General features: G+C 39.3%; 1 protein-coding gene across 3 annotated transcripts in view; it reads right to left on the bottom strand.

Moving 5' to 3' along the window:
• The window catches only part of SLCO5A1 (solute carrier organic anion transporter family member 5A1), a 140,660-nt gene continuing 113,873 nt past the window's right edge, over positions 1-26,787 (bottom strand). For 2 of the 3 annotated variants that reach the window (XM_057736284.1, XM_057736285.1), the window contains 4 exons: positions 10,168-10,327; positions 7,142-7,383; positions 4,819-4,883; positions 1-458 (listed from right to left, as the gene is read on the bottom strand). In XM_057736284.1, coding sequence (XP_057592267.1) covers positions 1-458; positions 4,819-4,883; positions 7,142-7,383; positions 10,168-10,327 — 925 coding nt within the window. The remainder of the gene's footprint in view (positions 459-4,818; positions 4,884-7,141; positions 7,384-10,167; positions 10,328-26,787) is intronic. The other variant, XM_057736286.1, reaches the window with a different exon arrangement.

The raw sequence follows: 26,787 nt of genomic DNA, 5'->3' as shown, positions 1-26,787 counted from the left end.
CTACATGGCAGCAGGGCTTTCTTCCAGCCCCGGGTCTGGGGAGGGACTTATTGCTTCTAGGAAGGGCCCCGGATAGGTCTGTGCTGCGTATTGGATCCCTTTTTGCAGACCAGTCTCTTCGTGAAATTCTCCCTGGGTGCTGAAAGCGGGGCAGGATCTAGTCCGGGCAGACTTATCGGCACCTTCAGTGTGGCCCACCGTCTCACTCACAGTGCTCAGAGGGAACTCTCTCCACCTCTGCCTCTGCAGTTCTTCCTCCTTGTATTTAATGGAGTACCAGGCCAAAAAAATAAAAATGAAGCCAACAAATTTGAGGCCAGCCGCCAAACCAAAATAGACAAAACGAAATGACGTGACATTGTACTCCCAGCAAGAGCCTTGCACGCCACACTCCTGTTGCCAGAGCATGCAGGTGGTGTCAATAACTGCTCCGAAGTAAATTGGAGTAGGAATGTATGCTAGTGTTGTCAGGAGAAAGAAAAAGAAAAACAGTTAATAGTTAGCACATCTTAGAAGAGGAAACAGATTTTGTGAATTAACAGGATGCTTGTTTGCTCTAAAACCAGTTAAGGAGAGAGGTTTGCTTGTGTTACTTGATTTTTTATAAATATATATCACATCTTGTCATAATGTTCTTATTATAGAAACGTTCACTAAATTGTAAATACTTTAAGTCTTTCAGTTTGCAACTCAGTCAGAATGTGTTTTGGTTTTTAGACATTTTATGAAATTTATTGTATAATTTATTATTATTATGTTAGACATATTATGATCTAAAATGTCTAAAAAGCAATAACACTTTTTTTATAACTGTAGACTTTATTTTTTTAATAAATTTATTTATTTATTTATTGGCTGTGTTAGGTCTTCATTACTGCGCGCGGTCTTTCTCTACTTGCTGAGAGCGGGGGCTACTCTTCGTTGTGGTGCGTGGACTTCTCATTGCTGTGGATTCTCTTGTTGCCTCTAGGCACGTGGGCTTCAGTAGTTGTGGCACGTGGGCTCAACAGTTGTGGCTCGCAGGCTTTAGAGCACAGGCTCAGTAGTTGTGGCACACAGGCTTAGTTACTCCGCAGCACGTGGTATCTTCCTGGCGCAGGGATCGAACCCGTGACCCCTGCATTGGCAGGCGGATTCTTAACCACTGAACCACCAGGGAAGTCCCAATAACACATTTTTAAACATAAAAATTTCTATTGATAAGAATGCAATTAGGGAGGAGAGTTCCCTGGCAGTCCAGTGGTTAGGTCTCAGTGCTTTCACTGCTGTGGCCCTGGGTTCAATCCTTGGTGGGGGAACTAAGACCCCACAAGCCTCTTAGCCCAGCCAAAAAAAATGCAATTAGGGAATCCCTTTAAACTTAAAAAATCAGATTTTTTTATTAAATACGCAAGTGGCCATAGAACCCTTTATGATCCACAAAAACTCAGTACACTTAGTTCTTGTGGTTTGGGTTCTAGCCTTGGATGCAAGAAGAGTATGTGGGAAGCACTGTCCCCTATAAGTTGGAAACCACATCAAATGGCTCTTGGACTATGGGAAAAATGAAGGCATAATATTCATCTTTACAGCTTATGAAGCACCTGTGATGAGTAGTAGCTTCATTGTTTGGGCTATGATGTGGACATCTCTTTACTCGCCAAGGAAAAATGTCTACCCAAGTAGACTTCCTTCATCACATGCTACTTCCTTTGCTGAAATGTGTCCCCAGTTGCGAACTTGTTCACCTTACAAACATCTACGCCTCCTTTAAATTCCTGACTCACACAGACGCTACCATATCCCCAACCGCATTTTGTATATACCTCCATTTTGTCCACTCTCACCCAGTATTGAAACTGTTTGTGAGTCTGTCGCCCATCAGCTCCTCCATGGCAGGGGCAGGGGCCATGCCTTTTATCCTTTGCATCTGAAGGACATATCGGGACAGCCCACAGATCCTCAATAAGAGTCTATAAAAGGAAGTGATGAGTGGAAGGAAAGGAAGAAGAAAAAGAAGGGAGGAAGGGAAGGAGGAGGAGAAGAAGGGAGAGAGGACAGGTGGGCTAATAGCCCAGGAGGCTGAGAGTGGTAGATTTTTATCTTTTGGCTGCACTGCATGGCATTTGGGATCTTAGTTCCCCAATCAGGGATCAAACCCATGCCCCCTGCATTGGCAGCACAGAGTCTTAACCACTGGACCCCCAGGGAAGTCCCCCACGTGATACATTTTTTAATATGCTGTATTCATTTAAAAGGAGATATGGTCACTACGACTGAAATGTAACACTATTTGGGGTGGGCAAAATAGATGAAGGGGAGGGATTAAGAGGTACAAAATTTATACAATACATAAGTCACAGGGATGTAATATATAGCATAGGAATATGGTCAATAATATTGTAATAATGCTGTATGGGGACAGAGGCTTACTAGACTTACCGTAGCGATCATGGTAATAATGTCTGCAAATATCAAACCGTTATGTGGTACACCGGAAACTAACATAATATTGTGCATCAACTATGTTTTGATTTTTAAAAATTTAACATCATTAAAATACCTAAAACTCTCTCTCTCTCTCTTTTTTTTTTTTTTTTTGGAACTTGGGGAAATGGAAGTTGGTTGGTTGGCCTAACCATACTTTTTCATAATCAGTGGAACTTAAGGTAAGGTTGATTTAAATGACAAATGCCTGATATGTCTGCTCTCCCTCCACTTATTCCTTGTGCTGTGGCGTCCATCTGCTGACTTGCCTTCACCTCTGCATCCACATCAAATCACCCAAGCCCCTGGTATCTGAGTCAGGCCAAGCAGAAAGGAGTAACTATTTCTTCCTTTTCTTATTCAACTACCCCTTTGGTAAAAAAATTTCCTTCTTCAAAAATAACTTATTTTGTTTTCAATGAGAAGTTCAGAGCAAACTCCTTAACTAAATTAAAGAATGTCAGTAGATCCTTGAACCAGCATTCTTTGGAAAACGGTGCTTTCGAAGTATTAATGTTACCAAAAATAAGCCCCCCAGGGAATTCCCTGGTGGTCCAGTGATCAGGACTCGGCACGTTCACTGTCATGGCCTGGGTTCAATCCCTGATTGGGGAAATAAGATCCCACAAGATGCATGGCATGCCCACCCTCCCCCCCCAAAAAGTCAAATTAAAATCTGATATTTAAGAAAAAAACAAGTCACCCAGTTCAAAGCAACTAGAAGCCTTTGATGCCCACTGAAAAGTCCCCACTCTTGGTCTGGGCCATCAACCACAACATAAGACGAAATGAGAATTCCAGAGAGGATTGATGCTGCCAAGGGTCCGATGATTTTTAAATGTTTAAAATGTTTCAGCCTTCAAAACTGAAACAAGTAATTTGAATCAAAAAAGTAATTTTTTGTCCTGTGGGACAATGATACTGATTACCGGGGGAATAACAGCTGAAGAAACTGACTGTTACTTAAGAAAAACAAATATGCTTGATGATGAGGAAGTCATATAAAAATACACTGAAATCCATCATGGGAATGGACCACTTCACATGCTGTTTCCCAGTCACTGTCCTAAGACATCACAGGTGATGCAGTATTTGTATAAAGCAGAAGGATGTTCTTCAAGTCCAAATAAACTCTGGGACTTACCCCACTGACCTACCACTAATGAGCTTCTCTTGTTAATAAGTAAAGTGTTGACATATATACACTATCACATGTAAAATAGATAGCTAGTGGGAAGCTGCTGCTTAACACAAGGAGATCAACTCGATAATGGGTGATGACCTAGAGGGGTGGGATAGGGAGGGTGAGAGAGAGTCGAGGGAGGGAGGGGATATGGGGATATATGTATACATACAGCTGATTCACTTTGTTGTACAGCAAAAACTGGCACAACAGTGTAAAGCAATTATATTCCAATAAAGAGCTTTAAAAAAAATAAGTAAAGCATAGTCCCTACATATCAATTTGGACATCTTTTTTTTTTTTTTTTTTTTTTTTAAGAATCTTTTCTTTCTTCTCCTCAGAAAACTTGATTGGTATACTCTTTACCCAGTCCAATAAAATGACTGGAAAGAAGTAAGGAATTGAGGGACTACACTGGTGGCACAGTGGTTAAGAATCCACCTGCATGGCAGGGGACATGGGTTCCATCCCTGCTCAAGGAAGATTCCACATGCCATTGAGCAACTAAGCCCGTACGCCACAACTATTGAGCCTGCGCTTTAGAGCCCATGAGCCACAACTGTTGTGCTGCAACTACTGAAGCCTGTGAGCCTAGAACCTGTGCTCTGAACAAGAGAAGCCACTGCAATGAGAAGCCCGTACTGCAACGAGGAATAGCACCCCCTCACTGCAACTAGAGAAAAGCCCGTGTGCAGCAATGAAGACCCAAGGCAACCAATAAACAAATAAATAGATAAATAAATTTTTTAAAAAAGAAGTAAGGAATTGAGGTTTTCACACACACACGCACAAAATTAGCACCAATTCCCATCACTTTCACATTACAAAGGCACAAAGGGGACAAAAACACCAGGATTGTAAGCCCATAACAATTTCTTGGTTCAAAATTTCTTGCTGTACAAAACTCTGGGGAATTTAGCCCAGGTTTATGTTCACAGTGAAAAAGAAACTGATGTAAAGTCAGTTTTGTTTTGTTTCATCAGTGACAGAATTGGTCAACTTTTAGTCCAGATCAGAAAATGAGGAAGTTGTGCCTCCCCACTAACCTATAAAATCCTACCTACTACGAATGGTGACAAATGACTTGACTTGCCATTTTTAAAGGACAGTGAAAATTTGCCATCTGCAAAGAGGAACTAAGAGGCACTCTTGGAAATACAGGAACATACCAAGTGTTCGCAATAAAACAAACTGCATTCCCAGGGCAAAAGGTCTCTCTTCATCTTCTACGGATCTATGAAGAAGGGAAAGAAAGAAATATTTTAGAATAATGATCTAAAGGAAATGAATGTCAAATCAAGCCTGCTTAGCTGCAGAGCCAGGGACCAAACAGATGCTGCACCAAAATATTGAATTCGCTAGAATTTACTAACAACAGCTGAACAAGACTGCTTATGGCTAAATCACTGAAAAAGGTCTCCCCAGTGAAGACTGCAAAGAAACTCCAATTAACGCTACTTTTTATGTAAATAACAGTGGAAGGACAAAGGTTCTAAGCTGAAGGTACAGAAGTGGCTCTGAGTTTGCAAAATCAACTCTGTTAAAAATATATATATATGTAGCATTTTATCTTAACAATTGCATTCTTTTTCTCTGTTTGCCTACACTTTCCAGAATGGTAGGTGTGTACACTGAAAGTGACCCGCATAATTTCTCAACTATAGAGAAAAAAGGGTTCTTTTAAATGGTCCTGAAATATATAGGAAACAAGTCAAAAGTTAGAAAAAGAATGAACCCTTCCGAATCACCTCACTTTTTCTTCTTTTCTGAAAACTTATGCTCCAAGTAATTCCCGCATGGCAGGAAGATTAGAATCTACTGATTTTGTAAATAGCAAAGATTCTGAAGTTTTGGGTTAAAAGTCAACATTATAAAATGCACAGCCATTATCTGGGTTATTTAACATCTCTTGTAGAATTAAAGTTCAAAGTATTAGATTATTAATGATGCACTGTTTCATGATGAAGTACTTTATGCTTTCTACCGCATACACATAGGGTTCTCGGTATAGAATGTAAAACTCCCAAGGACCAGCGTGCTTGCCATCTTTTCCCCTAATTTCTTTATTTTATCATAGCAATTTCCCCAGTGTGGTACACACTGTTGTTACTCTGTAAGTATCTGCTGATGGAGGAACTGAGTGAGTAAACCTACAGGACCAATGGGACTTTCATGTGCTGTTATCTTACTCTCAAGGAATGCATCAGCTGAGCATCGTCTAACTCAGCATCCCATAGAAGGGAAGACAGAATATGCAGAACAAGCATGGGAGCAGCCCAACCGCCCTGCTAAGGATGATGTCTCAGGAACTTCCCTGGGGGTCCAGTGGTTAAGAATCCACCTTCCAATGCAGGGGAGGCATGTTCGATCCCTGGTCAGGGAATTAAGATTTGACATGCCGCAGGGCAACTAAGCCCACGAGCCATAACTACAGAGCCCTTGTACCACAACTAGAGAGATGCCTACAATCACAATGAAGAGGCCACCCACCACAATGAAAGATCTTGTGTGCCGCAACTAAGACCTAACGCAGCCAAAAAATAATTAATTAATTAATTTAAAAAAAAAAAAAAGAATGACATCTCAGCAGATGCATCCCACCAGGTGCCCAGCATAGCGGGGGTACTGAGGAGCCAGGGAGGACATAAAAGGGAGAATAAAGACTGACACCCCTCACTCCCTCATGGTCTGCATCCCAGTCCCCCTAAAGCTACTGTGGGCATGCTTTTGTTTCTTCACCATGCTGTCCCCTTCGTTCCTTCATCCACTGCAGTCCTTACTGCAAATATCAACACTCTGATTTGAATGTGCTGGTGTCAACATTTTAAATAGGGCTTCCATTAAGGTAACGTCCATGTTCTCTCTTAGAAGCAAAAAAACCACGAACAGGATACATAATACAGCAAAGAAAGCAGAGCATGAACAACTTAAAAATTACATTTCCCAGTTTGCCCTTTCCTTGATTCAATGCCAGAATTTTATATGATAGTGAAATGAATGAAATCAGCATTTGGGATTGCAAGGGCAGCAACAACAGCCACTGATCCTGGAGTATTAACCAGCTACAAGGTCGGAGATAATACTCTTCACTTTATGCACAATTTAGCAATTTCCCCAAATGACTTGTCGCCTCCTCTAGGGCCAGGTTTTTTGCACCTGACACAGTCACGGCTTTCAGCTCCTGAACTTGAACCTTTTAGGGTAGAGATTTCAGGAACCAAAGGCACCCAAAATAAATTTCTCTAAACTATAGGGGTAGAACTCATCTGAATAAAGAAAGTTCTGAAGTATGAAATGTTATCATCTTCCTTTCCCTTCCTGACATGGGAAAACTCCTTTCTCTTAAGTTCACCAGGTAAGTGTCTGAGCACTTTCCTGCACAATCTCATTCTGCTTTCCTCTCCACTTTACCACATCAGCCCCCCATCTGGAATAGGGATTCTGGCAACTCGGAGTGTATAACCCACCTTAGATGTTGAATGTGGTCCTCACCTGAGTGTTACTATGATAGCTGATGGCTGGGCACATGCTGTGATGAAGGTCACTATGAACAGGAAAACTAAGAATGGGATGAGGGTGTTACAGCTCCGTTTACACTTCCCGGACACAGCATAGCCATTCTCGTTGAGATATGTTTTGACAATAACCACACGAAGCTGGCTGCGCTGCCCCACTGTGGGCGGTGTGATCACTTGGCGGCTTTGGACACAGGTGCATTCTGTGTAATTCCGTATCTAAGTGATAATAAAGATCAGTTAGATGCCAATCAAAAGCAAAATTCAGCATAGGATTAGCCAAAGCTAACACGCTGTCATATCACGCTAGCATTTAAAAACATGCAGAATATTTCACTGAAAATATTTTCTGGGAGTTCCCTGGTTGCCTAGTGGTTAGGGTTCCAGCTTTCACTGTCGTGGCCCAGGTTCAATCCCTGGTAGGAGAACTAAGATCTCACAAGCCTCACAACATGGCAAAAAAGAAGAAAAGAAAAGAGAAAAGAAGAAAAGAAAAGAGAAAAGAAGAAAAGAATAGAAAAGAAAAAAAGAAAAGGAAAGGAAAAAGAAAGAAAAGAATATATCTTCTTCCTTTTAACAGTAACGATCCAAAGAGTGCATCTAACAACATCAAAATCTACTGGTCAAGATTGTTTAAACCTAAACTTTGATAAGAAGCTTTCAACACTCAATTCTATACCATTCACATTCCATATGCTCATTCGGGGTCATAATCATATGCTATTTCAATGGCCATTTAATTCTTGGGCTCTCCAATTTAACAAGCCCCTCAAAAACAGAAACAAAGCCTTATTTTTATTTGTGCTCACCAGAGTGCCTAGCATAACCCTGAACACAGTGTAGGACCTAACGTAAATATCCGTTAAATAAATGCAGAGACTTCATAATGCAACCGTGATGATATCAGCACCAGTAATAGTGAACATATCATTGGCTTTTCATTTGAAACTATAATGCAAGGGACTAAAAGGTGTTTCAAACGAAATAGCCAATTAACCTTTCCTGCCTATTATGCTGCTTTTACTGAATGGACATCAGATGAACTCACTGTCATTGTGACCTCTCAGCCTCCTAGAGAAGCAGGAGAAACAAATATGAAAATGGGTGCTCTTTGGCCATCTGTGCTTCAAGGACTGTGGGCCTCCTTGTAAGAATGAGGGCTGGGGACTTCCCTGGTGGGGCAGTGGTTAAGAATCCACGTGCCAATGCAGGGGACACGGGTTCAATCCCTGGTCCAGGAAGATCCCACATACTGTGGAGCAACTAAGCCTGCATGCCACAACTACTGAGCCTGTGTTCTAGTGCCCACAAACCACAACTATTGAGCCCTCAAGCCACAACTACTGAAGCTTGTGTGCCTAGAGCCCATGCTCCGCAACAAAAGAAGCCACCTCAATAAGAAGCCCATGCACCCCAGTGAAGAGTAGCCCCCTCTCACTGCAACTAGAGAAAGCCCACATGCAGCAATGAAGACCCAATGCAGCCAATAAACTAATTAATTCTTCATTCATTCATTCATTAAAAAAAAATGAGGGCTGACCCAGGGATGTGATCCCCAAGGAGCCCATGTTTTCCCCACTCCTCTGAAGAGAGTTTTGAAGCCATAGGCTATTGTTTATTTTCGCAAATGACCAGATGTCTGGACCAGAGTAAGGTTCAGAAAGCCTGATCTCATCTCCTTCCACCTCTTTCTTTTGGCACTCCCAGGAAAGTCCAGAAATGAAACTAGATTCCATAAAATAGGGCATTTGGTCATCTGTGTGCATCCACACTTATTGCCAAGGGTAAGGTTGGTCAAAGTTGCTATTGATTTTTTAATCATACAATCCTCTTAGTTTTCTATATCTTTATCAATTGAGTTTATAGTGTGTTGCTTGGTAGCAAGACATCTTTGCATAGTTCTAATGTATCCTTTCCAATAACTAGACTAGAAGACAAGTTATATACATGGCTGCTTAAACAGGAATAATCCATGCCCCTGTTGTTAGAATAAGAATGTATCAATCTTTCAAACTGTGATAAAACATGGACACTTCATACTCCTGTGCTACTTATACACATGTTGCTGATTTTCAACATGATACCAAGTGAGTGTAATAAAGTTATTTTAAAAGTTAAAAAAGAATGAGGGCTGTGTACCAGAGGACTCCCTCACTCCCAAGGAAAAATTTAGCCACCGAGAAGAAAAGATCTCATTGTCCCTTTCAATTCAGTCACACCCTGGAGCTCACCAATTATATAATAGGGGGCCAAAAAAAGGAATCTCAATTTATCACTATAGTTTAAAACTCAGAAATCAAATATGACATCCCTAAAACATGCAGTCAACCATATAATCCTGCATTGCCCACACAGAACAAGCAAATGCTCCTTAACCTTTCAATGAAAGCAGCCTCCTACAATCTGTTCTTATGCAAAGAATGAAACCTGGCTCAATGAAGAACTGAGTAGAATATGAAAACCTTCTCCCACAATATTACTGCCTATTTATAATTCACAGGAAAAGTGACTTCTCAAAATAGCCTATTCTTGAACTGACAGAAATATCTTTACTCTGAAAGTTAAAAAAAAAAAAAAAAGAAGTCTGAACTGATAGTCTGTGAAAAATGGCCATTGCCCATCTTCACAGGCTCTGATCAGGGGTGGGGCTCTTATAGTCTCTTCTATCAGCACAAAATGTGGTCATCTTGACCTTCAAGTCCATCACAAAGGCCCTGTCAAGAGTAACAGAGGAGAGAGCTAGCATTCAACCTTATCACATTTCAGTGGGTTGGCACAGAATATAAGTAGGGGAGTGCTGATGCAGAATCAAATCACTATGCTCAAAGGCTCCAATCATCCCTGGAAAAAAAAATGATACAATATTGCATAATTTTCTTGTCTCTGGGTGTTTGACAGAAGGTATTTTGTAGATTATTTGAGGTTTCTTGAAAAGGGAGACTGAAGCCTTGTGTTTGCATGTGAAATCTAACAAGGGTACAGGAACTTGTGAAATATACTCACCCCAGTGCTCATGTTACCACTATTAACACAGCCAGCCAGACAAGGGTTAAAGTATGTAATTCCATCTGATCCACAAACTGGCTCATACTCGTGTATTTTACAACCACAGTTCACATTGCAGCTCCCTGTCAGATTCCTATGAGGCATGGTCAGAGAAGGTCTAAGAGAGAAAAGAAGCACATCCTGAGCAATATTTGGGAAAATAAAACTCACAGGACAGTTCTTGATGTTAAGTAATGTGTCCATTTTAGAAAATATAGTCACATGAATCAAAGCTATGGTACCATGAAGTAGCACCCTAGGTCATTATTTTTATGACTTTAAAACAAAACATAAAGAAAAATGTTTCAGTTTTCCAGTCCTACAGATTCAGTACGTTTGTTTCAAATTATGACATATTTATCATACCTCAATTCTACCCTCCATCTTGGTGATACAGATCTGAGCTCACAAGTTCTAACCCTCATATAACTAAATTACTCACTGACTCACTTACGTAGACACTTGGCTCTACATCTTAACAAATTGGAGCCTCGACTTCTTTAATTATAAAATGGAAGAAATACGTTTCTGTGACAAACTAATAATATCATGATGAAGACATTAACATGGAATCCATCAATCAGAGTTATCGACATAAATTCCTTTAATCAAAAACTTTAATTGTTCTGGGATAAATTATTAAAGAAAGGCCTGGGACTCTAAAAAATCAAAAGGAGGTGATTTTTCGAAGACCATCAGGAATCACATCACTGGTTTGATATAGACGACCAGAGAGGAACCGCTAAATTCTCCTTCCCTCAAGAATGCGCAGATGTGGATTCACAGGCAAACGTACTGGGTTCTATGTTCTCATGAGATCATGATGTCTGATTCAAAGAAATGATACAATATGAAAAACTCTAATAAAATCAGTTCAGACAAGAAACATAGAAGGGAGGAAAAGGCAAGTCAGGACACAGGGCCAGAGAGAGCAGCATAAGGAAATGGCTATGGAAAGGTAGAGGCAGGCAGGTACCCAGAGGGAACCATGGAAGGACGAAAGGGGCTCTGAGTGCTCACATCCAATGACCTCCTTCCTTTGCTTTCGTGACCACCGTTTTTAGATGTCACTGGTGAATTACTGTTCCTAAAGCCACACGAGCTGGCCGTAGCAGATCCTTCCTTCACGTATCCAATTATTCATCACTCCTCTATTCAACAGATGTTTTGGAATGTCTATTATGTCCCAGGACTTACCTTTAATGACTATGTTGAGGGACCATGCATCCAGCAGCCTAGTCCACCCCACCATGTGTAATGACCCATAGACATAAAGTGTTATTTGTGCAGAGGCTCTTCTCCTGTGTCTCCTTCACACTCTGATAACCGAGTCTTCAAATTTTAATGGATGGAACAAATTCATAGCAATATTTAGACCTTGTCAAGAAAGCCTTCTGAAGAGGCACAAGGAAAATAAACCCTGTTCTTCATTCATATCCCTCCACAGAAGAAATTTTTATCACAAGACTCTCATAATTATTATGTTCACAAATTCTTAGGATCATACCATTTGATAATTTGTATATATCTTTAAAATGTGATTCTAGACCAGCAGTTCTCCACAGGGGCGATTTGGCAATGTCAGGGGACATTGTCGTTTGTCACCACTAAAGAGATGCTACTGGCATCTAGTGGGTAGAGGCCAGGACTGCCTTTTTTTTTTTTAATTCTATTTTGTAGTCTCAGGATACTTTTTTATTTTTATTTTTTTTTAATTAATTTATTTACTTATTGGCTGTGTTTGTTCTTCGTTGCTGCACACGGGCTTTCTCTAGTTGCGGTGAGCGGGGCTACTCTTCTTTGTGGTGCGCAGGCTCCTCATTGCCATAGCTTCTCTTGTTGCAGAGCACAGGCTTTAGGCGCATGAGCTTCAGTAGTTGCAGCACACAGACTCAATAGTTGTGGCTCACAGGCTCTAAAGCACAGGCTCAATAGTTGTGGCACACTGGCTTAGTTGCTCCGTGGCATGGGGGATCTTCCCAGAGCAGGGCTCGAACCCGTGTGCCCTGCATTGGCAGGCAGATTCTTAGCCACTGTGCCACCTAGGAAGCCCGCCAGTGCTGCTTTTAAACATCCAACAATCCACAGAACAGCCCCTCTGCCACGATAACTGGCCTAAATCTCAACCTATTGCGTCTGAGAAACCCTGTTCTAGACCCATTATCACATTCCACAGATGATGAAATGGAGGTCTAAGGAGGTCAAATGATTCATTCTGAAGCTGATTAGTGCTATTTTAACTGGTATCACATGAAAAGTATTCTGTGTGCATTACGATTCTCTTCACTAGTTCTTCAAGATCCAAACTGCAAGCCATGACCAAATAAAAGGGATTTATATGCCTGCATGCTTAGTCACCAAAAATGACAGGCTTCAAATCCATTCAGTAGGGTTATCACTATGGCTATTTAGAAGTTAGAAGGAATTTCCTGTTAACAGCATGCTTCGTATTCATTTATGACAGCCACATGCTCCAAATACCTCTCCTTTATGGGTATGTCCACTCAAGAGGAAGGAATCTAAAGAGAATGTCAACAGACGCTCAGAACACACACCAATGACAGGAAGACAAAAGCTTTCCTGAGTTCTGGAAACAAAGGCACAGTCCCAGGTCACCCTTGGGTATGCTTGCTTTTCTCATGAGATCATGGTGTCTGATACAAAGAAATGACACAATATGAAAAGCTCTAAGAAAATCAAAGCAAGCAGCAAATATAAGTAGCAGTGAAAAGAAGGAGGCATTCATGGAAAATGGCGTTTGGAAAAAAGGCCATAAAAAAAAAAGATGCTGACACAGTTAATCCTTTACACTGCGCTGATTAAAAAAAAATTATTTTTAAGAATAATAATGTCTTGTTTGACTATCACTCACACTCCAGAAGACAGATTGGACTATAATAATAGTGCAAGTGTTTAAATCTGAGTCACACCAAGCAACCTCTCATTAGCCTGAGCTGAACCCGTCACGGGAGTACAAAATTCACAAGGACTGTAGTACATCACACTCATCCTTGTGCAAAGGGACAGTATATCACCTTTCCAATAAATGAAGACATTTCTGACAAATTAGCCTTACAAACAAGAGGGCCATGTTAACTTAGAGTCCACGTAAGTGTTCTTTCCATGTGAGGAACAAAGACTCACTAACACATGTCTTAAAACTGCATGGTCCAAGTTGCAAACCTGAGTCACACATGAAATGTTATTACAAAACTCATGGAATTAGAGACATGGGAGGAGTCTCTGAGGTTAACTAGTACAACTTACTAATTTTAAAACTTAGGAAACTATGAAAGGTATAATGACATGCCCCACAATCATTGGGGTTTTAAGAAAACCAGCCATGGGGAGACCAAAATGAACAAAAAATGGAAGAAGAGAAACCTTGCTGCCTAATCTTCATTAAAGCAATTGCTTAAGAATCAATGTTTATTTAAAGTAATATACAACAATAAAACAGGTTGTGGTTTAACATAAGTAAAATCTCCACCATGGAGCCATTACAGCTGGGTATGTAAGCATACAGTTCCTCTCAAATCACACACACATTCACACACATACACATTGTGTCACATCACCCTGCCCCGAAACCTAAAGAATGCTTGGACTTCCCCACCTGACATACTTCCACCTTCTTTCTGCCTCTTAATTTTCTCCTTACTAAGAGATATGACAAATAGCAATCCATACATTTTATGTTCAAGCCACATGGATTAAAAGAATATGATTCATGCAGCAAAAACCTTTCAGGCAAAAATATACCAATCAACTAAAAAAAACTGGTATTGTTGTATAACAAAGGGAGTTCAACTCAAGGATGGATGATGCCTTAGAGGACTGGGATGGGGAGGGTGGGAGGCAGTCGAGGGAGGGAGGGAATACAGGGATATGTGTATAAATACAGATAATTGAACTTGGTGTACCTCAAAAAAATAATAATAAATTTAAAAATTTAATTAAAAAATTGGTATCTTTCTCGTATTTTAAAATTCTTTATCAATTTATCTCATTCTTTAAGGAAACTTCAGTTAGAATGTTTCTTTCCAATTCTACTTAAATTCTTGGCTTTATATTAAAGTCTTTCCCTGGCCAGATATAGCTGTGCAACTTTAGGTTCAGAAATATTATTATATCTACCATCATCATCATTATCCTTTAGAACTAACATTTACATAGTCCTATTTTTACTCCAGGACTTGTGCTCTGAGATCTCTATAGAAGTTACCTCATTTATTCCTCATGAGAATTAAAATTATTATGCCTGTGCCTCCAACTTTCAGGTGAGGAAATGGAATATTTGAGAGGATAAAATAGCTAGTGTTAATGTTCACAAAACTAGAAAGAATCAGAGAGGGATTTAAACCCAGTTATCTCTGTCTCCATTGTGTATATACCCTTAAACCTCTACGGCAGTGGGCCAGCTTCATGTACCTGGCCGTTTTTGTTTTTGTTTTAGTTCGCTTGAGTCTTCTGGGTGTTCGTCCTGCTCCTTCTTCTTGCTCTAATGCAGCTTTCCTGGCACTCAGCTGTCACTGTGCCTAAGCCTCAGAGTCTGAAAGAGCGATTTCAGGAAATTCCCTGGTGGTATAGTGATTAGGACTCCGTGCTTTCACTGAGGAGGGCCCGGTTCAATCCCTGATCAGGGAACTAAGATCCCGCAAGCCCCACGGCACAGCCAAAAGTTTTTAAAAAAAAATTAAAAATAAGAAGAGAGAGTTCAATTACGTACTACAATTCACAAGTACCATGAACAAATCTAGAGAGACTCACATTTGTAAAACAGAGATCAGAATATCCATATCACAGGGTCGTTGGGAGGATTAGATGACACCCAGCGTCCAGCGTGTTCCTAGCACACAGCAGACACTAAGATACTGATGCGCTTTCTGTATTTACACAGGGCAGAAGCAGGAAGGGTAGAAGTAACACAATCACAAACACAAAGAGCACAAGAGGCCTTCGTGATGATCTTCTTTTCAAAAAGGAAGATGTCATTTTCTTACTTACTCCTACAGAGAACAGTCGGAAAACTAGATGGGGGTCCTGTTTCAGGCCTACCATGTAGAAGCTGTATGACCTTGGGCCAAACTTAACAGTCAGTGGCTGTCCACGCCCCTCCTGCCTGCGTGAGCAGAGAGAAACTGATCAACTCAGGGAAGCACGTGATAACTCACACGATAGCTTAGGCTTCCCCACAACTATACTCATGAAAGTAATGGTTGCTGTATCCAGTCATTCTTTTGATTGTTAAAGCCTCCTGTAGCTTTGTAGGCAACAAATTCAAACCAGATATAACTTGACATTTACATATAATAACCTACGAACTATACAAACCATCTCTTTAAATTCAGAATCATTTTTAATAAAATGATGTGTCCCTTGAACAATGGCTTGAAATGCCTTTATTTTTAAAGTAATACATATTCATTGTAGGAAATCTGGAAAATACAAATTAAACTCACACAGTAATGCTACAATCCAGGAATATACACCATTATGCTTTTAGTATATTACTTTCCTTTGCTCTGTTTTCAAGAGGCAATGTTAATAACATATTCTTATCAAGATTTCACAGAGTGTGTTCTAAATTCTATTTTTCCTGCTAACATTACATGATGAACATTTTCTGACTATGTTAATACGAGGTTATGAATGTCAAATTTGGTCCTGAGTTTAATAATATAGTTTCAAAGCTTATTATGATTAAACAGATATTATATAGTTTTATAGAGTTCCTGTAATTTATTTAGATCTCAGTTACAAAACTTAAAACTCATTGGAAAGAAAATTTGCTTATATTTTATATCCCCTCGATACTCCTAAAAATGAAGTAAAGCAAATTTTGTTTGTAGCGCCCAAAGAGAGCCAAAAATAGATCGAATCATATACTTACAGCTAGAAATGAATTATAAGTCTATTAATAAAAGTAGCCAAGATAATCCAGAAACACACATACCTAAGATCCTTTTTAAAATTGTTTTTTCTCTACTTTTCAGGAATTTCATTTCAAATTAGTAGTACTTAATAAATAAAGTATCTTGAATGGCACCAAAAAAATTAAACAATAGGAAAAAAAAAAAAGCTTCAGCAGGTTAAGTTGTCTGTGAAACACAGAAGAGAGGAATGGTTTAACTAGAGAAATTAGGAATGACCTGGTTAGAAATGCTAGTCACCCAAGGGCTGGTAGTAGAATACTATCTAACTAGCGGCAGGATGGCAAGTTCAGGAGTGGTGACAAAGACGATGACATGTACCTTTGGGAAGTTGCAGCAAAGGACTCTATTTAATTTCTATAGTCTTAATACCTTGGGCAATAAAACTACACTGAGAGAAATAACTTCAGGAGAGTACCCTAACCCTTGAGATTCTGGACTTGTGGACTGGTGGACCACACCATTGCCGAAATCAGAAAACCAAAAAAATGCTTTTTCATCATATCATAGCTCAAGAAATCATCCCTGGAAAAGTTCTGGCCCAATAACTCAAGTCTCAAAATCAGAAAATGCTATAATAGATTTTAGTTTAAATTCAAAGAAATGACACTTGATAAATGAAAGATAATAAAGCTAGAATTATTAAATGATTTATCAAGACAGTACTGTTGAAAAATTCTGTTCATGGACATCAGATTTAACCACCAAAATTTATTTGAAGGTAAAGAGCAAACAACTCACATTATACAATGTGTTTATATAAAGTATTGCTTAAGCTACAATTTTCACTGGCTCTTTTGGCTATAAAATGATTAGGACACACGTGTGAAATACAGTTGAACAGACAGAGGGGAAGCAAAACACATTTCTTAATTAAAACTGCAGGGAAATTGTGGGTGCTGCGAATGTAATTACTTGAGTTGGAAATGGGCCAGGATATTATCTAGTGCTCCTAGGATCTTTCATAATGAAAAATCATCAGATTCTCAAATCTGAATTTTTTTTCTTTAATTTTGTCTTATTGTGGTTGGAATGCTTAACATGAAATCGATTCTCAACAAAACTTCAAGTGTACAATACAGTACTGTTGACTACAGGTACAAAGCCGTACAGCAGATCTCCAGAGCTTAGTCACCTTTTTATGGTGTTCATTTTGTTTTGTTTTAGAAAAATAAAGACCTATTTTGAAGGGAAGTGAATAAATCTTTAATATAATCTATATTGAATGACCAAACCAAGTTAATACTGCCATTTAAATTATCAGCAATTACCCTAAGCATCAAAGTTTAGCACAGTTGTCACTGTTTGCCTACCTCATGAAGACACTTCCCTCTAAATTCAGAAGATAAAGGAAACTGGACATCTGATGCTTTGTGGTGTGGGGAGGGTTGTCCAAGGCCATTTAGTGACGTGGGCATGCCTCCTTCTGGCATCATCAACATTAGAGCATATTAATCTTGCTTTATTGAGACGTTGTTTCTGTTGATTAGTAACTCCATAGTTCCTGCTTCCCCCAGACCCTGGCAAGCACCATTCTGCTCTCTGATTCTAAGAATTTAACTCTTTTAGATACTTCATGTAAGTGGAATCACACAATATTTGTCTTTCTGTGACTGTTTTATTTCACTTAGCATAATGTCCTCAAGGTTCATCCATTTTGCATATTATAGAATTTCTTTTTTAAGGCTGAATCTTATTCCATTATATGTATATATGACATTGTCTTTATCCATTCATCCTTTGATGGACATTTAAGTTGTCTCCATATCTTGGCTATCAAATCTGAATTTTCTAAGGGAACCACTGATACATCAGGTTCATTCTAAAAAAAAAAAAAAAAAAAAAAAAAATCTGTGACTCCTTTTTGGCTCAATAGGAAAAGTTCATCCTTCTAAAACATCCCAACCCCATCCCAGGCACTTAGGTGTCTCTTGAGTACTTGATGATAATTCAGAGATGGGTTAGTCATTAACTCCTTTAATGGCAGAAAATTCCCCATGCTAGTGAACCTGGAGCTTCTCACACAAACTTTAATAAATGGAATTGGCTCATATATTGTACTTTCTTCTTTGTGTTTCTTTTCTTCTTTCAGGACAGTTTAATAATCAAAAACATTGCATTCAAAATCAGAGAAAGCTGGGTTCAAATCCTAGCATTATCATTTTCTAGCGGTGTGACTTTAAGCAAGTTTTTTGGTCCCTCTGAATCTCTTTGTCCTCATATTTAAAATGAGAAAAATAACATTAAGTAGTTATTTAACAATTGTATTACTGTGGGTTTTACCCCATTTTGTCCTCTCTATAATTCTAAGAGATCTGGAATATGATTAGCCCATCTTAATGATGAGGAAACTGAGGCACAGAGAAGTTAAGGAATTTGCCAAGTACCTTATTCAATCTTCACAGAAATTCAACAAGATCAATACTATCCATATCCTCACTCTAAAGATGTGGAAACCAAGCACAGAAAGATGAACTAATTTGACCATACTCACACAGCTAGTATGTGACAAGGCCAAATATTAGTGTACTATTGAAAGAAATGGATGCATTCTCTAGAGCTTTCTGAGTAAGGAAGTGGTGTGTGCATTTAGATATGCGCTTATATAAAATACAAAATGCAAAACAGCACCTCAGTGTCATACTCAGAAAGGATACAAACTCTAAAATAGATAATCTGGGTTTCATTCAGTTCCACTCCTTATTAACTGATGACTTTGGGCAAATCATTTACTCTCTAAGCCTCAGTATCTTTAACTGAAACATGTGGTTAATAATGCATCAGTGGAGTGATGTTGTTAGCAGTGTATATAAAAGATATACACAAGTGCCAATTACCATACCTGAGCCAATCAGGTGTCTAACAGAGGTTCCTATCTTCACTGCCATTCCCTTCATCTCTCTCTTTGTCGGCTTTCAAGGAGAAAAAATCCCACATGCAAGGCTCAGAATCATGCAGAGCAACAGTTTTTACAAGGCAGGCCAACCAGGTACTGATGAGCAGGTTGTGCACTGCACAACAGCACCCAGCCAAGGCAGCAAGGAGAGGTTGAACTGTAGCCCATACCCTGCTTGGAAAAAGGGCCTCATTATTCTTCACACAAAGGTACCTGCTACTCCAAAAGTGTCAAACATGTGCAGCTGTACCACCCAAAAGTGTTTCTACTAATTCAATTTTAACTCTCTTCCTGGAAATATTTGGTGAGCCAGAGGAATTCTCCAAGGAAACTGGGTTTTTCTTTTGCTAATTTATAAACTTCAATAAAGTCAGGCTGCAAATTATTCAAATGAATGGATCCTTGCAGCAGCCTCTGACACTCCTAATCAAATTTTTCTTTGTTGAATACAATTAAATGAGAAGAAGTGTACCATAAATCATGGCTTTAGACAATTACGATGTTTATTTACATCAAGTTCTTACTAGTTTCAGCATCACTGTATAAGTAATGTCCCAGTGCAGAGGTGGATGCCAGACATTCACTAATCTTTTAAAAAGGAAAAAAGAGTCATTTTGCATGATCTAGAAAGGAAGAGAGTAAAGTCAAGAACTAACTTTTTCCAACACATACTAAGTGCTAGACTCTGTGCTGAGAAACATCAAAAACCTTCCCTTACATAACCCTCAAAATCAAAGCAACAAACATTTATTTATAATATTTAAACGTTTCAAACTGGAGGTTGAGAATGGAATAAGACACTGATTTTTCCTTTTTTACCCTTCTGCAGTATTTTAATTCTTTCAACCACATGTGTTTTACTTTAATGATGTTTGTAACCAGGTATGATTGACATTATTGCCATTTTATATACAAGGGAACCAAGAGTCAACAATATTAGATAATTTTTTACAAGGTCACACAGCTAGAAAATGATGGCACTAGTACTTGCCTTTGAAAAGAATACTATCTTTGACAAAGGAACTTGAGGGGAGAAGGGAGAAAAATTCAAGGAATTCTTACTTGGGACCTCTTTTTTCTTAGTAATAAAGAATACTAGGTTGTCTGACAAGAAAAACACTAGGGTAAGATAAAAAAAAACTTGGAGGAAATAATTTTTTAAAAATGGAACAACCAATATGAGGTATAGAAAAGGAAGCTGACTAGAGCCAAGTAAATGGATTGCTCAGCAAAGATGAGGGCCTGCTAAGATTGGAACTCATCAATTTGTAATGCAGCCAATCAGCACAATTATATAATTGTTTCCCAGTAGTGCTGGGGAGTCCAGAATCAGTTGATTCAGGATTGGCAAGACTGATGTGGTGTTAAGCAAAGAGCTTTAGAAGTCTTGAGGGGCCTTGCAGTTTAAAAGCAGGTAAGACATGGAGTCTGCCTTCCATCCCTTCTAAGAAGGCACTTGAAATAAAAGTGAGTATGATGAAAATGAATCAAGCTGGCAAAGAGAAATGGAACGAGTGGCCCAAAACTCCATGAAAATAGCAAGGGGATAGGCAAAGGTGCATGTGAAATGAGTAGATGCCGCCTTGGAGAGGAGCCAGCCTGCCCCATGGAACCTCTACAAGGTTCTGAATCCAAATCCAGCAGGTTCAACAGGGAGGAAAAGTGATTGCAAAGCTGAAAACAATGGGACTCAACTGGAGATCTGAGGGAGAGAAGACGGAATCAGTGGGCCCTTCCACTCTCATATGCACCCGCCTGCATCTCCAATTCAGAGCCCCAAAATTCATCAGAAAGCTCTTGTAAAGAAACTGGAAAACAATTTAGATGCTAAGCTTCTACCTTAGATGTTGACAACTCAGGAAAAAACTCCCTCATTCTTGTACTGAGGGGCGGTGGGGAGAGGGATACATAATCTGAAAGATGCTAGACTGAGTCTTATCAACCTGTAAAACTCACACTAAACAAACAGAAAAATTGACCTTTAAAATCAAATGATAAAATGTAAGGCATAGAAACAAAGTAAAAAAAAAGAAAATTGAATTTTATGCACAGAGAAATCTGAGAAACAGCAGACACAACATCAGGATGTTATGAAAAGGGAACACTCAGAATACAAAAAAGAAAAAAAATTTTTCTCAAAATTTAAAATTTACATAAAGAATAAAAAATCAGGTTTGGAAAAATCTCTCACAGCAAAGGACATATGAAATATGAGAGAACAAATTAAACATACAGGCATCCAGTCTATAAATTCCAACATATGAATAACAGGCATCCTGGAGAAGATAGTGAAAATGAAGAGAAGAAACTAAATAGAGATATAGGAGAAGGAAATCTCCCTGAGGTTAAAAAAAAATGGGGATATGGGACTTCCCTGGTGACACAGTGGTTAAGAATCTGCCTGCCAATGCATGGGACACGGGTTTGATCTCTGGTCTGGGAAGATTCCACATGCCTTGGAGTAACTAAGCCCATCACCACAACCACTGAGCCTGCATTCTAGAGCCTGAGAGCCACAACTACTGAGCCCACGTGCCACAACTACTGAAGCCCATGCACCTAGAGCCCATGTTCTGCAACAAGAGAAGCCACTGCAATAAGAAGCCTGCACACCACAATGAAGAGTACCCCCGCTCGCCACAACTAGAGAAAGCTCACATGCAGCAACGAAGACCCAATGCAATCAATAATAAAAAATAAATAAATAAATAAAAATTTTTAAAAGGATTATGTGTTATATTGTTTAAATTAATTTATTTATTTAATTGGCTGTGTTTGGTCTTTTTTTGCTGTGCACAGGCTTTCTTTGATTGTGGTGAGTGGGGGCTACTCTTCATTGTGGTACGCGGGCTCCTCATTGCCATGGCTTCTCTTGTTGTGGAGCATGGGCTCTAGGCGCATGGACTTCAGTAGGTGCAGCACATGGGCTCAATAGTTGTGGCTCACAGGCTCTAAAGCACAGGCTCAATAGTTGTGGCGCATGGGCTGAGTTGCTCCGCGGCATGTGGGATCTTCCTGGAGCAGGGATTGAACCCATGTCCCCTGCATTGGCAGGCAGACTCTTAACCACTGCGCCACCTAGGAAGCTCCATACGTGTTATATTAAAGGCCATCTGGGAGTGAATAATACAATAATGAATGAAGCCCTGGGCCAAGACATTCATGCATCCGTCCATTCATTCATACAACAGATATTGTTGTAGAAGGTGGAGCTGCAACTATTATGTAGGCAGCTATAGTAACTATTCTCAAGGAGCTCATACTTTAAAGACAAAAGACAAGACTAAGGCAAGTAAACAAGATAATTTCAGATAGTGGCAAGTGCTATGAGGAAACTAAGAGGGGTGATGTGACAAAGAATGAAGGAAGAGTGGGCTCCCTTAGATTGGGCAGAGAGGGAAAGTCTCTCTGAGAAAGTGACATTGGAAGAGTCCAGCCAAGAATCAGAGGGCAGAGCATTCCTCATGAAATTTCAGAACACCTTAAATAAAAAATGTCCTCAAAACTTCCAAACAAAGTTGGTCATGGAGAAATGAGAACCCGTACTGAAATTAAATATCAGTTAAGTATCTGCAACATTACATGCTAGATGACAAAACAATGGTTTCAAAGTTCTCAGTAAAACAAATGTTTAACCTCTAATTCTACACCCACTCCAACTATCATTTAAATGTGAAAGAAGAATAGAGACATTTTAATACACTTACAGGTTCAGAAAGCTTTTCTTCCCATGAACCTTCCCTGCTAAGTTATCCAAAGATTTTTTTTTCTGGCAAAATGAGGAGTTAACAAATAAATAACTACACAGATGAAAACTAGTAGATACAATTGAGATCTATGAAAGGAAGTTCCAGGACATAAGTTACGCAAAGAGCAACCAAGCCAATTGGAGCAAGGTTATGGAGAGTTTCAGAAAAAAGAAGGATTCAATAAAACAGAAAGTATAATTGAGAACTTAAATATATATATGAGCAAGATAAAGGCCAGTAGCAGGAGAAAGACCAGGCCTTTGGAATTCAAGGACAAACAACACAAGAAAGTCACAGTCCAAATATGATACAGTTTTAAGTAGGTTCCCTTCTTCACCCTACTTAGTAGATGAATACTTCTTCCTCTACCCCTCTATTTTCTGGAGAAAATGAATCAAAGGCTCTGGACTTAAGAGCACCACATGAAGGAGACCTTTAGTGAGATGCTAGGATGATGATAGAGGAATTTGGTAAAAGTTTGAAAAATCAATAGTAGGAGCCAAGCCCCTTTCAGCTGCCACCATACCCCCAGCTATAGAATGCCAGAACCTAGGCTTACAACACTGAACCCACCCCAACATAGCCCCAGCTAAGCTATAGGAGCCTCCGTCTCTTGAGGAGCTGAAGCACCTGAGATGTAAGATCTCAGGTTCTGATACTGAGCACCCCAATGAAAATGCCAGCTGTCTCCCTGCAATTACCCCACAGTGAGATCCACCAAATAACAAGCCCTACCCTCAGACACAGAGCACCTAGTCAGCCTTTTAAATTCGTGCTCTTCAATACTGAGAGAAAGCTAAGGATCACCTGAAACTTGAGGGAAGCTTTCAACACAATGGAGACAGATAGATGGATAGAAAGAAACAAAGATAGATAGATAGATAGATAATAGATAGATAGATAGATAGATAGATAGATAGATAGATGATAGATAGATAGATAGATAATAGATAGATAGATGATGATAGATAGATGATAGATAGATAGATAGATAGATAGATAGATAGATAGATAGATGGCACTCAGAGGATACAGACAATTCAGGAAGGAAAAGAAACTCTAAATAATGTTGGAGAAATAAGAGAAGATAGACCATCTCTGAAGCAAGAAGACTAGAAGCAGGGAACAATCAAAAATCAAGACAGAACTTTAGAAACTAAAAAATACAACAGGTTTAATAAAGAGTTCAGCAGAAGACTGGGAAAGTAAAGTTGAAAAAAATCTTTCCAAAAAGTAGGACCAAAATGAGATATAAAATACGTTATAAAGAATAAGAATGGAGTTGAAGGAATCAGGCTTCCTGACTTCAAACTATACTACAAGGCCATAGTGATCAAGACAGTATGGTACTGGCACAAAAATAGAAAGGAACATCAATGGAATAGAATAGAGAACTCAGAAGTAAGCCCAAACACATATGGGCACCTTATCTTTGACAAAGGAGGCACGAATATACAATGGAAAAAAGACAGCCTCTTCAATAAGTGGTGCTGGGAAAATTGGACAGCAACATGTCAAAGAATGAAATTAGAACACTTCCTAACACCATACACAAAAATAAACTCCAAAGGGATTAAAGACCTACATGTAAGGCCAGACACTATAAAACTCCTAGAGGAAAACATAGGTAGAACACTCTAGGACATCCATCAAAGCAAGATCCTTTTGGACCCACCTCCTAGAATCAGGGAAATAAAATCAAGAATAAACAAATGGGACCTCATGAAACTTAAAAGCTTTTGCACAGCAAAAGAAACCATAAACAAGACTAAAAGGCAACCCTCAGAATGGGAAAAAATAGTTGCCTATGAAACAATGGACAAAGGATTAACCTCCAAAATATACAACCAGCTCATACAGCTTCATACCAAAAAAGCAAATAACCCAATCCACAAATGGGCAGAAGACCTAAATAGACATTTCTCCAAAGAAGACATACAGATGGCCAACACACACATGAAAAGATGCTCAACATCACTCATCATCAGAGAAATGCAAGTCAAAGCCACAATGAGGTATCACCTCACACCAATCAGAATGGCCATCATCACAAAATCTGGAAACCACAAATGTTGGAGAGGGTGTGGAGAAAAGGGAACTCTCCTGCACTGTTGGTGGGACTGTAAGTTGGTACAGCCACTATGGAAAACAATTTGGAGGTTCCTTAAAAAACTACAAATAGAACTACCATATGATCCAGTCATCCCACTACTGGGCATATACCCAAAGAAAACCATAATCCCCAAAGAAACATGTAGCATAATGTTTATTGCAGCACTATTTACAATAGCCAGGACATGGAAGCAACCGAAATGCCCATCAACAAACGAATGGATAAAGAAGATGTGGCATATATATACAATGGAATATTACTCAGCTATAAAAAGGGATGAGATGGAGCTATATGTCATGAGGTGGATAGACCTAGAGTCTGTCATACAGAGTGAAGTAAGTCAGAAAGAGAAAGACAAATATTGTATGCTAACTCACATATACGGAATCTAAAAATGGTACTGATGAACTCAGTGACAAGAACAAGGACGCAGGTGCAGAGAATGGACTGGAGAACTCGAGGTTTGGGAGGGTCGGGGGGTGAAGGGGAAGCTGAGACGAAGCGAGAGAGTAGCACAGACATATATATACCACCAACTGTAAAATAGATAGTCAGTGGGAAGTTGTTGTATAACAAAGGGAGTCCAACTCGAGGATGGAAGATGCCTTAGAGGACTGGGGGGGGAGGGTGGGGGGGACTCGAGGGGGGGGAGTCAAGGAAGGGAGGGAATACGGGGATATGTGTATAAAAACAGATGATTGAACTTGGTGTACCCCCCCAAAAAAAATACATTAAAAAAAAAAAGAATAAGAAAAGTAGAGAATCAATGAAGGAGAGATAAGAGGAAAAAAATGTGCGAAGAAAATAAGAATATTTAAGTTAAAAAAAATTAAAAATGGAAACAAACAACATGGTCTCCAGACATTAGATGTTCATCAAGTGCTCAGAGGGAAAAAAAATACCCACCCCAAAGTGTATCATGTTGAAATCTGGGAATACTGGGAATAAACTGAAATTCCCAGGAAGTAAAAGTAGGGCACGTACAATGGATTGGGAAAAAGTAAGGTCAGAATTCCCACAACAGCATTAGAAATTAGACGACAATGGAGTGAAAACTTTAAATTTTTTTAGTGAAAATGATTTATCCAATCCAAAATTCTTTACCCAGACAATCTGGCAATCAAATGTAATTCTTTTTTTTTTTTTTTAAAGGGGGGGGGAGAGCGAGAGGGTATTTCATGAAAAATATTTTAAATAATAATAACAGCCTTTACAGCCTTCCTATCACTACTGGAAGATGTACTCTAACAAAATGAGGGAGTAAGCCAAAAAAGAGGCATCCACAGAGCCCAGAAAATGAAGGATCAGTACAGAGAGAGGCAAGTGGGACTCCCGGGCTGACAGCAGGGCAGCAGGCTCAGAGGGCTCCCATTCGGATGACTCCAACGGGTGGGGGAACGGAACCCTGAGTTCATCGGTTGGCTGAAAAATCACATTGAGATTTCTTGAGCCTTTAGAGGATATGGGAAGCCAGATGCAGATTCAAAAAAAAACAAAGGAAATGAAAATAAGGCAATGATTTAATTCCAGGAAAATCACTGCTCTACAAAAGAGGAAATCTAATCATGATACAGAACTTGTGCTTCACAGCCGCTAATAATACTGTCACAATCAAAACATGAAAATATCAAAAAAAATATCGTGAGCACAACTTGTGAAGCAAATGCTAAATTCCTCATTTACCAAGACAGGAAGTCATAAATAATGTCTCCATTTGGCTAATGTATCCAGCATGCTTTAAAAATATAGAGGTAAATACTGGAACAGATAGCTAAAAAGAATTTTAAATTATTGCCCCTGGGAAGCAGGGTTAGTCAGGAGACTGCTGGTTTTTCCTTACTAACTTTTAAAATTCTATTTATGTTTTCCAGTTGCAGTAAAAATAAT

This window comes from Hippopotamus amphibius, chromosome 5 (genome assembly GCF_030028045.1).
Source record: "Hippopotamus amphibius kiboko isolate mHipAmp2 chromosome 5, mHipAmp2.hap2, whole genome shotgun sequence".
Classification (NCBI taxonomy): Eukaryota; Metazoa; Chordata; class Mammalia; order Artiodactyla; family Hippopotamidae; genus Hippopotamus; species Hippopotamus amphibius.
Note: the sequence above shows the minus strand (reverse complement) of the source record. Positions and strands in the feature narration are given on the sequence as shown.